General features: G+C 37.8%; 1 protein-coding gene across 1 annotated transcript in view; it reads left to right on the top strand.

Moving 5' to 3' along the window:
* The window catches only part of GREB1 (growth regulating estrogen receptor binding 1), a 55346-nt gene that overhangs the window by 11684 nt on the left and 29478 nt on the right, over window positions 1–14184 (top strand). Inside the window, exons 4-17 of the mRNA XM_058020202.1 lie at window positions 357–539; window positions 832–975; window positions 2267–2392; window positions 4288–4410; window positions 5275–5412; window positions 5580–5765; window positions 6314–6664; window positions 7364–7492; window positions 9043–9168; window positions 9620–9817; window positions 9908–10088; window positions 11571–11763; window positions 12350–12486; window positions 13454–13793. Of these exons, the coding sequence (XP_057876185.1) occupies window positions 357–539; window positions 832–975; window positions 2267–2392; window positions 4288–4410; window positions 5275–5412; window positions 5580–5765; window positions 6314–6664; window positions 7364–7492; window positions 9043–9168; window positions 9620–9817; window positions 9908–10088; window positions 11571–11763; window positions 12350–12486; window positions 13454–13793 (2555 nt within the window). The remainder of the gene's footprint in view (window positions 1–356; window positions 540–831; window positions 976–2266; window positions 2393–4287; window positions 4411–5274; window positions 5413–5579; window positions 5766–6313; window positions 6665–7363; window positions 7493–9042; window positions 9169–9619; window positions 9818–9907; window positions 10089–11570; window positions 11764–12349; window positions 12487–13453; window positions 13794–14184) is intronic.

The following is a 14184-nucleotide window of genomic DNA, read 5'->3' as shown; positions in this document are numbered from 1 at the left end:
CTGGGGTTAAGCAATTGACTCAGAGCTCTTCAGTCAGACACTTTTCACAGGTAGGTAATAAATAGGAATTGTGATATTTTTCTATGGGAGAAAATGAAAAATATGGCCCATTTTATTTGTTTTTTAAATGTGGGGCTGTGTTTTTGCAGTCTGTAATCTGAAGTGCAATACACTTTATGTACAAAGTGCAAATACTTTTTTTGAGGAAAACAGTAATAAAAATTTCACTTTCTGAAAAAACCAACCCAAAACCCCAAACCTAAATACAGCCTTTCCTCTGGAAAGAGTCATGTTTGGATGTTATTAATAGTGACCCACCTATCTCATTGGATTATGTGTATTGTTTATTTTATCAGGCTTCTCTGGCAATTGCGTTGGCTGTGGCAAGAAGGGTTTCTGCTACTTTACAGAATTCTCAAATCACATTAATCTTAAACTGACCACTCAGCCCAAGAAACAGAAACACTTAAAGTATTATCTGGTCAGGAATGCACAGGGAGCTCTGACCAAAGGATCTGTAATCTGCTGGAAAGGGGCAGGTAAGATAATGAAGCTGTCTTCCTCGAGCTCTGGTTTTCATCATCCAAGCTTAGCTATTATGGGGTCTGGTGTCTGTGTAAAGCCTAAGAGATCCTTTGAAAGACTCTCTAAAGCCAGGTGACTGCTGGAGCAGCTGTAAAAGCCATTGTCTGACCTAATATGAGCCTGGCATGTCTGAAGACATTGGTTCCTTCATTTCAAGTGCTGTAACCTCTAAGCAATTCATGTGTGAAATTATCAGAGAGATAAAGAAAGTTCTTTTTTTTTTTTTTTTTTTTTTTTGTTGTTAAGAGTTCAGAGGCCGGCAGTCTTCAACCAGTACCTGCTCAAGCACCCTGTTCCAATTGCCAGAAAGCTCAGGCCTCTCAGGAAGCACCTCCAGTGAGCCTCTCCCACCTGCAAATCCCAGTGCTCCAGCTGGGACTCAGCCAACAGGTACCTCTTGGAGGGAAAACATGCTGGGGTTCCACTTCCACTTAACTCTTCTGTGCTTGTGTATTTGGGTGCTTGTACTTGTGTGAAAGCAAAGACAAACAAACAAGTGAGCACATTGCCTAATAAAACAAGCTGAATAGAATCAGAGATCTATTACAAACAAAGAAAGCAATTATTCTTTGAAGGCTTCTCGCTGTCCATTTTCTCACATCAGGTTTGTGTATAAAAGGTTAGCAAATAGTAAATAGGTGTTCTGCAGTTCACTCACAGTTGAACCAAACCAGAATGTTTTAAAAAGGCTTTATTTCTGAAGTGTTTTTCCAGCTGTCACTTGTCTGGTCACAGATGACAACTGTTACAGGATCCTGTGTAATCTTAGCTTTTTGTGTCTGATCCAGTTTATTTTATGCTATGACCAGAATCCTTTTCAAAACAGACAGTATATGGGAATCAGCTTGAAAACTTCTGGATTTTTTCTTCTGCTGAGAAAAGTGACTTTAATATTAAAAAACAAACTAATGGTCAGTATCTGTAACTTTCTTTGTATTAAAAATTCTTTTTGTGACCTTTACTTTTCCATTAACTTGACATAAATGAAATGTGATAGATGACAGAGGCTAGAGTGATCTCTCTGAGCTTCTTATAATGAAAACAGCTCTTTAGTGTCTTGTGACTATTACAGGTTTTTCCTGGGTTTTTACACAGGGGAGCTGAGCAGGGCATCTGTGGTGGTTATATTCTGTATTCTCTGTGTGAGATAGAAGCCTGTTAAATAGTTGTGATCTGGAATACTGGTGCCCTTGCAGAACAAATCATCAATCTATGATGACAGATTGCCTTTTTTTTTTTTTCTCAGATTTTACAAAAAAAGCTACATTAATTACAAACATATCAAATATATTAGTCTTGAGAATGCCTCCTCCCCTTTTTTTTTTCTTAATGCAGCACAGTTCAAAAATCTTAGAGAAGGATTGGGATGGAGGCTTAGTAAATTTTAAACATGTCTCTTTTGCCTTGTTCTTGAGTAAACTTTATGTAAGAGCCAGGGTCATGCAAAGAAGCTACAGCTCCTGACATATGCATTTAATTGAAGAATCAGATTTTGCCCAGGCACTTAATTGGGAGTAGGAGGTCAGAAGTGGATTGTTTCATTCAGCATTGTATTCACTCTTGAGCAGAACCCAATGGCTCTATTAAAGTAAAGGATGAAATGATTGGTTTGTTGTATCAGCTGAGGATCTTGACTTAGAAATGTTTAATGTGAATACTTTGGGTTTTTTTTCCTTTTCAGCTGCAGCTGTAGATCACATCCCTTCAACAGCTGCGTTCAGCTCAGCAGTTTATAATGGCAAGGAATCACCTAAACAACAGATGATGAAAAATAACCTGTCTGCTCTGACAAGACCTTCAGTGCTAGGTATTTGTATGGATTTGCTGTTTAATAACCCTAAACTCTATGTGTATAACAGAAGCATTGAACAAATGATATCATGATTGTAATTTCCTGAATGAATAGAAATTACCATTCCCTTCCAAGTCCTTTCTGACCACAATACCATTTTCTGTATTAATTTCCAGGGAAAAATTTTCTTTAGATGTTTTCAGCCACAGTTTTGTTACGGTTCATAATATTAGCTGGATGTTTTCCTCATATTTACAGTTAATTAATTTCATAGGGACACAGACCAGATTCTGAATCCAGGTTCTTAAGGAATGTGTCAGTTTGCATCGATTTCACCAACAGATTTTGTGAAGGGAATTAAGGAATATTTATTAGTAATTACTCATAGGATGATTCCTATTGCAGTTCCTATTGAACTGTTGCACCTCACTTTGGGATGGAGAGCTAGACTTTGTCAACCAGCTCCAAATTCAATCAATTGTCCTCACTATAGCATTATTATTAGGATTGTTGTTAATTGTTTTCTGTCGCAAACTGTGTCACTGGCTTGTATAAGGAAGAAAATTAGTTTTCACTATGGCTAGAAACAAACTATAGCTCTATTTTAGGAAAAGTCTTCCCAAGTTTCCCTGCTGACATCACAGACAAATTCTCTGCCCATTCAGGCTCTTAATCTCTTTTTTCCATGCAGCAGCACATTATTGCTAATTCATTTCAGAAGGATTTATTTCACATATCAACATATCTGCACGAAAGAGCACAGCACTGTCAAATAAAAAATCCTTTGTATTGCCCTCAGTATCTTGTGACTTTGTCCCAGGCAATGCCCGGAATGCAATTGAAAGGATGAGCAGCAAAATGGCCAAAGGCTGCCCTCGCGTGGCAAAAGTGTCAGGGACAAACTCGCTGGAAATCTGTGTCTGAGGGTCTGCAAGAGAACCGTCTTCTTCTAGATCTGAAGGCCTCGGGGTTTTTTTTTAATTTTAATAAATTTTTAAAAATTAAACCCGCAGTTTTTATATTAAATTCTTATGTTGTCTCGCATTTTATGTAGGACTAACTGTTCTGCCAGGAGGTGCAGCCTTGGCAGGGTGAAGCAGTGCTATGACCTTTGGTAGTCATGTCCAGAAACAGAAATAGCTTAATCCTGTGAGATTCTGAGCAATTCCTGGAGGACCATTGACTCCCAATAATTGTAAATACTTGATGTTAGTGGAGGCTCATCATTCTAGGAGTTTGCAGGAATGCACAAGGAGACTCAAGAAAATGATGGAAGAAAATGAAAGAAGTTAGTCATCAGGATGTCCTAGAGAAACTGTGATAAAATTGCTTTCACAGAAAAAAAAAATTGAAGCTATTCATCTGTAGGAGGAAGGTGTAGAAGTAGTTTGATAGGAGTTAATATGGAACAACAAAAATCCAAAGGTGGAATCAGCAAGAAGTGGCAAAAATCCTATAAATGGGGAAATTGTTGAAAAGAGTTCAGATGTTTATTACTATTACTCTGAAACCCTTGGGAATATTACTTTTCAGTTCCATGTAACACTGTGTCATGTGTTCAGAAATAAAAGGAGCAAAATGCCCACAGTCTTGACTTCAAAATATTAGTACTTTTAAGGATTCTTAGTATGTCTCTTACTGTACTTATAATGTATTTTTCTTAGTAGAGAGAAAGCAATGGTATAAGATAAGGAAAATCTGGATAATTAGGAGTTCTCTGCTCCAGAAATTTCCAAGAAATTTAATCAGGACACAACAAAGTAAAATAAACCACACAAAATTATTATGTTCATAGACTTGACCTTTTGTACTACCATACTCATTGAATACATTCAGTTTATCAAAAAATATTGAATTACCATGCACAAACCTGTATATATTTTATTCTAATATTTCTCTGAAACATTTAGGCACATTAACAAATTCAGGGCCTCCAAAAAAGCGCCATAAAGGTTGGTCACCAGAATCTCCATCATCCACTGAGACCTGGAACTTGCAGCTCAATCCACAGGCTTCAAACAGAATTAAAAATGGTAAGCTATACCCAAAGTAATGATTTTGTCTCATTATTCAGAAAATAATGGGGGGAGAGAGGCATTATTTTAAAGACACCTGCAGATTCATATGAGAGATTTCTCTGTGCTTACCTAGATGCTTTATTTCCATTGGTTTTGAGGCTCTGAGCCTAACTCTCCTTAGGTTCCAGTCACTGAGTCATTAACAAATCCCAACAGATGCCTGGATCCATTTTTAGACACCAAGACACCTTTGGAATATTAAAATTAGTATAATAACTCAAGTCCATTATAGCAGTACCGTTCATTGTTTCAATTATTTGTCAAAATATTTGTGGCACTTGGATTTTAAAGTCTAGATACAGACAAGAGTGACATGCAGTGAAATAAACCCAGTTTCCCCAAAATATTTTCTTTTAATGTACTATTTTTTATATTAAAATTACCATAAAGAAGTTATGCCTGAGCAAATATTTAATCATGTTTTTTTCTTTCTTCTTATAGCAATAAAAACTGTTTAGAATGAGTGAAACTAAATATATCACATAGAACTCACAAATCATAACTATACATGTAGTCACAGCTACACAATATCACATATGTCTCTCTATTTATGCATTCATACCTGGAAGTGTTTATTTATAAACATTTCAAAATCTTTAGATGCATATGTGTTGTCCAGTGTTGCAGTGACATAATTAGTCCTCCAAGACACTGAGCACAATAGTGTGGGTTGTAGTAACAGGTCATGAGCTGTTTGATGGAGCCACAAAAACAGTTAATGCTGATAGCAAATGTGGATATGAGATGATGCTGAATAACTTATCTTTGAGGAAATCCCTACCAGACCTAACCTCAGTAATAATTTGTCTAAAATCTCAGATGGAGGAAGCCTGTCATCTTTACCACATTCTGCTTTGGTGGGACCAGCCTCCTCTCCAATGGTGGGCTCGGGAGAACCAGTCTCAGTTCCTGACAACTTGCTGAAAATCTGTAAAGCAAAACCAGTTATTTTTAAAGGTAAATCCCCCAATCCCACAACAAGGCCTCTATTTTTTGCAAGAGATGTAAAGATATATCCCACTCCTAAACACTGTCCATTTCAAGAGGGTGACTATTAAAACTGTTTAATGCACATATGAAAAATGACAAAATTAATGTGATGTGTACATACATTTATTTTGTAGGTCATGGAAACTTCCCATATCTTTGTGGGAACATTAATGATGTGATAGTGAGTCCTTTGCTGTACACCTGTTACAGAAATTCACAGTCTTTATCTCGAGCATATGAACAATATGGTGCATCCACAATACAGCCTATTTCTGAGGAAATGCAGCTGTTACTGACTGTCTACTACCTTGTTCAACTAGGTAAGATTGTTCTACATCCAGGCAGACTACATTGAATGTTTTACATGCAGGCAAATGAGAAGGAGAATATTAGGGCAGGACAGTACTAAATATGTGTGTTTGATAATATGATATTAAACTATTTCATTCATGGTTATGGAACAAAATGAAGTGACTATGTTTTGAAGGCCAGACAGATTGAGTTATAAAAATACAAAGTTTATTTTCTGCATCTGGGACCTCAGCAATGAAAATTAAAGGAAAAGAGCTGTAATTCACTGTTCTTGCAGACAATCTGTGGTTTAGAAGTATGCTGAGACATACTTCTAGGCAGCACTCAACCTCTTAAATATTTCTAATTACTGGTGCTCAGGTTCAAATTAGGGCAGCTTTATCTGAGTATCACAAAGGCATTTCAAAATGAAAAATTTGCTTTTCATCTACTTAGGGCAACAGAGTCATGCATGCAGAAATCTGAAGCATGGTTTTAAAAAAAAGAAGTTTTTAACTCAACAGTTCTGTTTAATTGTTTCATAATCTTTCCCTCTTATTATTATTTTTTCTTTTAGCTGCAGACCAGGTGCCGTTGATTGAGGATCTGGAGCAGATATTCATGCGCTCGTGGCGGGAGTCGCACCTGTGTGAAATCCGCCAGTACCAGCCGGCTGCTGCCCAGCCCTTCCCGCAGCTGCCCGGCCCCATCGCCCCGGTGAGCTCAGCCCAGCTGCCCTGGCTGGCAGGGCTGGCAGCCAGCTCCTGCAACGACAGCGTCCACATCATTGAGTGCAGCTACTCCCTGGCTGAAGGGCTCTCAGAAATGTTTAAGCTCCTCATGGAAGGAAAGCTAACAAAGACAAACTATGTGGTGATCATATGTGCCAGTAGGAACCGAGCCATTGACTCCTGCATTGTGATTACAGGTAATATCCCAAGGATCCATCTCCTTGCAAACCAGAGCAGTTCAGTGCTGTGAGGGGTTTGGTTGGAGTTCCAGTGAGCTGCCTCACAAAGCAGAGCTTTGGCCAACCATTAGTGGGCTTTGATGAAGCCAAGCTGACCCTGCATGGCTGGGTCTCTCCCCAGGCACCTTCTGCCTGCGTTGCCCATTTTCTCACCAAAGCATCTCAGCCAACAAGGCTGCAGACAAGAAATAGTGAGTTACAGCACACACAGTGCATATGGCTGTCCTGCTCTGTGCAACTGGGATATTGCTGCAGGGAACCTTTCCTTAGCTTCTAAAAGATGGTCTTGCAATGTCATTCCCTTCAACAACCTGCTCACAATTAAATAAATTATCTGAATGGCCATTCAAAGATTCAATGTGATTGTAAGATAATTAGAAATTCCTTTCACTATTATATGGTCTTTTGATATCCTGTATCAACAAATACTTTCCAAACTGGGAATGAAATACAAAGAATTGTGAAATATGAATCTATTTTACATGTGTCTGGTGCATACATGTGTTGGAGATATAAAAGACTCATCTCTGCCATTTTTGTATGTGTGGTATTCATTTAGTTGTAGAGTATTTTTATTATGACTCAGAGGAACATTCTTAACTAGTTTGAAGAGTTTTCAAAATTCCTTTTTTTTTTTTAATTTTTTTTGTCTTTTAGGAAAGTATCAGGCAAGAGTTCTGTCTGAGAGCATGCTCAGTCCTTCAGACTACCAGAAAGAAGTTAACTATCAGCTGGTCACAGGGAAGGTGGAAACTCTGGGGTCCTTCTTTAGCACACTCTGCCCAGGTACCTAACAAATTGTAAAGAGGCATGTTTCCAAATCCCTGAAACTCTTAAATCAGAGAAAACATCTGTGCTCATTTCCTTACCAGAAGGAAGACACTCTTAGAAGTACATGAAAAATGCAGGATAAAGTTATGAAAGTATAGTTGAATTGAAATTCCTCCTAAAAGCGTCAGTTTCTAAAATCCATTGGTTTCATAAAAATAGGCCAGCAAACAGCTGAGCATATTATTCTTAGCTATGCAAATCCATCCTTACATTACATAAGTCCATATGCATATGAATGTGTAAGTTCTTTTACCCTAAGCATTTAGAGCAGAATAGATAAGAGCTATTTCATGAAAGGTGGGATTTGCCCCTTCAACATACCATACTTAAAACCTGATTGTGATGCTTGGGACAGAGGAAAATTGCAGAGAGACTGGATCATTTGTTAAGTGAGTGTACTGAGAATTAAAACAGGCAGGATTATCTGGGGATAGATCAATCTGTGTGGAAGGTTAAACCACAACTAGGGCAAATGCAGCATATTTGTCAGGATTAATGAGATGTCACAGTCTTCTTTGCCTTTCACATCATGTTGGTAAATAGATCACAAGAACCCTTCTGAATGCGTCATGATCTTTTGAGTGGTCACTTAAGGGAATCTAATTTTCCTTAAATCATCTTGCAGTCATGTATTGTTTATCTTAGTATCTTCAAAGCATGGTTCTCAAAATCAGAGAACCACAGAGAGATATAGAGCTCTCTGCAGCTGCTATTGTTTAGCAATATTATTGGTTAGTTGTTATTGTTTAGCTGTTGTGTAGCAGAACAAGTAAATGAGCATCCTAAAAATAGTTGCCACCCATATTCACTGGACTGCTCTGCACAGGACAGGCCCTGTCTTTCTGAGCTCACTGCAGACATGCTCAAACATCTTTTCAATTGCTGAGAAAATACTAATGCCTGGATCAGGCAGATTGTACTCTCTGCATAGCTTTCATCTCTAAGTAAGGCCCTTGCTCTATAGAAATGGGTATGTTTGCAGATATTAAATTCTTCAATAAAATACACCTTGCTTGCTTCAGCATTGACTCGTGTTTTTCTTTTGGCTGTATTAGAAGGTTTTTTTCTTTCTGTCTCTCAAAAATGTTAGAGTTTTAAAAATGTTTATCAGATGTTTCTCAACTTCCTTGTAATCCTTGTTAATGAACAGTGTGGATCCATGGTCTGAACATAAACTAAGGCAGTTTCATGTCATTGTTGTTGCTGGTTTGCATCAATGTCCTAAGGTTAGTTTTCTACCACATTCCATAAATGTCCTAGCTGGTCTGCAGAGAGGGTTTGTCATTCTCTGGTCTGGTTTTCATTTTACTAGTGATACTCTGTAAAAAGAGGTGCAATAGAAAATAACAAGAGGGTTCCTGTATAAAACAGCCAATAAGCCAAGGGCAGGATAGCTAGCAAATATATCTATATATAAAGTTTTTAAGATTTACAAAACAAAATCAATATGAAATGCAGATCTTATTAACACGGATGTTTATTCCAGTATCCCTTCCCTTTGACAGAGGGTGACATTGATCTTTTGCTGGAAAAATTTTATCAAGAAAACCAAGGGCACATCTCTTCATCACTTTCTGCTTCAGCGAATAAACCAACAGCAGTGAATGGAGCTGGAACAGCTGTGTGTACAAGTGAGTAAGGAGGATGTTCTAAACAGGTAACAGAGTAGGGCACTGGACACCAAGTTCTGGGTGCACAGTGAGATCCCTCTGGGCAGAACCCAGAAAGGAGAGGTCCTGAGGCAAACTGCAACTCATGTCTTGGAATATTCAGATTTACACTGATGGATGTTCTGCTTCATTCCACTGGGTGTTACAGTGTTTGAAGCTGTAAGTTTTACTTCTTTGGTACCAGAATACTATTGTTTCAATTCACTTTCAGGTCTCAGACACTTTACAGGACCAGTATGTCCAAATGCAGAAAGATTTCTTTGCATATTCTCTATAGATTTTCATAAATGTACTCCTGTAAATAAGCAAAGTACTTTAAAGAGTAGATAAGTTATTCTTTGCCAGACTCTTAACATTTTACATTAGATTAGACTTTGGGCATATATCTAAACAGAATTTTGCCTTTTTCCAGGTTATGAGATTGAACGACATCAAATCCGTCCATTCCAGCTGGCAGTGGCTCAGAAATTGCTGTCTCATATTTGCTCAATTGCTGACTCCAGTACTCAAAATCTTGATTTGGGCTCCTTCGAGAAAATTGATTTCTTGATTTGTGTCCCACCCTCCGAAGTGACTTACCAACAGACTTTGTTTCATCTCTGGCACTCAGGTGCTCATTAGTTAGCTTTATTTTAGATTTACACAATATTCTTAGATGTAGTCATATCCAGAAATACTGACACTTGTTCTGTTCTTTTAGGTATATTATTAGAACTTGGATTAGAAAAGGAACACCTTACAAAGCAGAGAGTGGAGCAGTATGTTATGAAACTAGATGCAGAAGCCCAAATAAAATTCAAAATTTTTTTACAAAACTCTATGCAGAATCCACACACACTGTTTGTCCTAATCCATGATCATGCACACTGGGATCTAATGAGGTAAGAAAACTGTAACTTGTTTTTAGAGAAATTATTATTATCTGCATTATCTCTCAAGATTAGTTTTCAGATTTATCCCTTCCTTAATATTTGTTTGCAACTTTCTGCTAACTCTGCTTCCCCATGCATTGAATAAATATGTTTTAAGGTCGTTCATGATTTAGTCTTACCCTGCTTATTGTATTGTGCCTCAGTGGAACATTTCAGCTTTTTTTGCTCCCCATTCTTATCTACCTTCAGCACAGCTACTATTTTTTTGGCTGTTTGTCCTTTGTTCAGGGGGAAGCTTCCTGTGAAAGTACACAGAGCTCCTCATCCTCTATTACTGTCCTCTGGGCTGTAAAATTTGCAAAACCTCAACCCAGTGAGTAGAAAACTAGTGACCCAACACCGCTGCCTATGTTTTTAACTGACTGGAAGTTTTGCAGTTCTTTTCTATCCAAAATCAGTGACTTGTAAGAATTGAAAGCTTCTGTGGATTCTTAGTGATGCCAGGTAGAGTTTGAAGGGAAAGAGAATGGTTCCTGTCCAGTGTTTACCAAGTTTCCCACCAGCTCACTCATGTAACTCATTGCTTCCCTCTTCCCTCACAGAGCTCTGTTTCCATAGATTCTCAACAACCTGCCTGCTGACAAGTGGGGCTGCTTTTGCTGTCTGGTTCTGAGGCTCTTGGGGAGGTTGGAAAACATTCAGAACTCCAGAAACACCAACATATTCCAACTTTGGGATAGTGGTAGTGTTTCTGAAACCAAACACTGGCATCTTACTTGTGAATGCAGGTTAACAATGACAACTTTCAATGAAACTGTATTTGAGGGTTTCCTGTTCAGCTCCCCTGTCTTGGGAACTTACATGGACTTTTACAGCTGTCCCAGCCTTTAAGGCATTTATTCATTTATTCCTTGAGTGGTAGGGAAGTACCTATGTTGCTGCTCAACTCTGTTTTCTGCCTAATAAAGATAAATGGGCAGAAATTCAATAGCATTAATTTGGACTGAAATTTTGCTCAGGAGCAAGGAATTGACTGTCAGTATTCCATGATACTGTGATTTGCTCTAAGAATAACTATTCATTTTTTCTCTTGTTCTATCATACTGACTTATCATCTGTACTTTTCTATCTTGATTTTGTAGGTTAGAATTATACTTTGTTAAGGGCAGCACTAACAATCTGACCAAAGTTACTACAGGACTATGTGTCTATTGGTAACTGCCACGTTAGCTTCCTTTCCTACTTTATCTCTCATATTCTGGTAGCTGCAAGGGATTGGTAATTTGCTAGTTAGAGAGCTTATCAGACTCACCAAAATTTTTACTTGCAGTGAAATAATTTGCATTTTCTTCTCTCCAACAATTTCAGGGTCAAAGAAGAGTACTAAATTCCTGTAACTTTGATTTCACATCCAGGTTTAAGCTATTACACAGACACAAATATTGCCTTTTGCCGATCACTTTGGAGAGTTTTGGGTTTCTTTTTTTGCAGTGCTATGCATAGTCTTTATCCTCAAACAGAGCTGTCAACGGGACTTGTTGATAGACTGTTGAACTGCAGGGAGGTGAAAGAGGCACCAAATATTGTGACCCTCCATGTGACTTCCTTCCCCTACGCGCTGCAGACACAGCACACTCATATCAGCCCTTACAATGAGATCCACTGGCCTTCTTCATACAGCAATGTAAGATGGATGCTTTGAGGTGCTTTTCTGAGCTTTTCATGATTGATTTTCCATTTATGTACTTAATAAAACAGTGAAGTCCCCATGATTTTTGTAAACAAGAGTGAAGTTTGCATGACATCCTGTTCAGTCTGTGGCAAGTTCGTTTTTCCTTTTTTATCCTTTCTAGCTTTCTTTTTCTTTATTCCTTTTGTATTTTCCATAAACTTTAGTAGCTCTGCTAAATATTTTTGAGCTACATAAATGGAAATCATCTTCAGTTCTGTCTCTAATGCATTACTGCATAAATATATGTACCTACATGGATTTTATTCATATATGTGCATATTTAGTCTATATACCTGGTCTGTCTGTGTGTTTGGATTTATGGGGAGAGACAAAGAAATGAGGAAAAATTGGGTCAAATTTTCATTCTCTCAAAATGGCTAGTTCTGTTTCTTTCTCTTCTTGTTTTAATATGTTTGAGTAGATGTATGTTTATTAGAGAATGTAATTGTAAGTATATCAAGATACCAATGGTTAATCACTCATAAATTAATTATTTCTAGACTTTATCCTTGTATTTTTATTGCTTCATTTGCTCTAGGGTGTAGATTTATACCATGAAAACAAGAAATACTTTGGACTGTCAGAGTTCATTGAGTCCACCCTCTCTGGACATAGCATTCCACTGCTCCGGTATGACAGCTCTTTTGAAGCAATGGTCATGGCTTTGGGAAAGAGGTATGGGGCCCTCCTTTGCTTAACATGGGAAACTTAGGAAGTCCTTTTTATGGCCTTGAGTTATTAGCTAGAAGACCATTTTATTTATTTATTTATTTTACTTCTCTCTGTCTTACAGATCATTTACATATGCAAGACGTTTCACCTGCTCTAATTTTCTCCTATGTATTTAGTATATACTGGGCCTGCAGTGTCATCAGTGGAGGCTGTCTCTTACTATGAGCATGCACACTGCTTAACCCAATTTACAATGTGTTCTTGTTGTGACCTGTAACTCCTCTATATTGTATAATCTACCATTTTATCACCACACAATTTTAAATGTGTTATTACTTTTGTCTAATATTATCACTTGCTGGCCCTGGCTGATTTTGATTTTGAGTATACTGCACTTGGAAGACAAAGAGAAGTCAGATATATCACTGTGCCAGGTACACATAAATCAGAAATAAAATCTTCACAGCAAGCCATAGTCACAATTCTGAGCAAGCCATTGCTGCCTACATATTCAGTCCTCTTGAACACAAGAGTAAATTGGTTCAGGGCTTCAGTAATAAAACAAGAGAAACACCCAATCTTTCTCTGCCCCTTAAGAATGGCACACAATGAAGAATACTATTCTTATTGATAAGAAAATGTAATTTTGTTTGATGCTATTACTGAGTGCCTCCGCTAATATTGTGTGATAAATTTTGTAACAACAGTAAGGTATGGATAAACTAAAGTGATGTAACTTTACTGGACTACTTGCTTTGTAAACTTTTATGAGGAGAAATGATGAGACAACATCAGTTCTGATTGTGAAATGCTGCCTTGCAAATACTCTACAACTGCAATTGATGAGATTCTGTTGTATAGTCGATACAAAGGATTCATTACAGGAGAAAATCCTGAGTTTACTATATTTTGTAAAAAATAGCTTTTTCACATCACCCTTTAATACTCTTTAATTCACCATTTATTTCAGGTTCCCCAGATTACACAGTGCAGTGATAAGGACTTTTGTCCTCATCCAACACTACTCTGCAGCTATGATGGCAGTGTGTGGTCTTTCTCAGATGAAGAATTACACCTCAGTTGAAACTCTGGAAATCACCCAAAATCTAATAAACTCCTCAAGGCAATGTCCTAGTGGCCACGGCCTCATGGTCGTGTTGAGAATTCCATGTGTCCCTCTGGCTGCAGTGGCATATGAACGTCTGTATAATGTAAGGGAAAGACTAGCCCTTGAAGATAACTTTGAAATAATCCTGGGAAATCCTAATTCTGGAATCACCATTGGGAAGCACTTTGTGGAACAATTGAAGGTAAATTGCAGAATGGCATGTGCTGGGAAGCTTCCTTAGATGGGTAGGTGGGGAGACTTTACTGGTGACAGTTATAGCCATGAACTGAAGTGTGCAGTCCTAAAGTAAAACCAAAAACTGCAATGAGGAGCATGACTTTTACCTTTTACACATACTCTCTGTGACACCTCTCCTCTCCTGCCTGTGGTTAATGCTCAGTGAAATATTAACTAATACAGTTAGCACTTGACTTCCAGTAGCAACCCTCAGAAACAGCTGAAATGCTTTTATCTAAAGGGACTATGAGAAATACATTAAAAAGCCAAATAAAATGTTCAATTTTAGTTGAATTTTCTCACAAAAACATCACAGTGCCAAAGGGTTTTAATCAGTGACTAGCTGATAGTTAAAT

This window comes from Melospiza georgiana, chromosome 3, assembly GCF_028018845.1.
Source record: "Melospiza georgiana isolate bMelGeo1 chromosome 3, bMelGeo1.pri, whole genome shotgun sequence".
Taxonomy (NCBI): domain Eukaryota; kingdom Metazoa; phylum Chordata; class Aves; order Passeriformes; family Passerellidae; genus Melospiza; species Melospiza georgiana.
The sequence above is the reverse complement of the archived record's forward strand: the minus strand, read 5'-3'. Positions and strand labels throughout refer to the sequence as shown.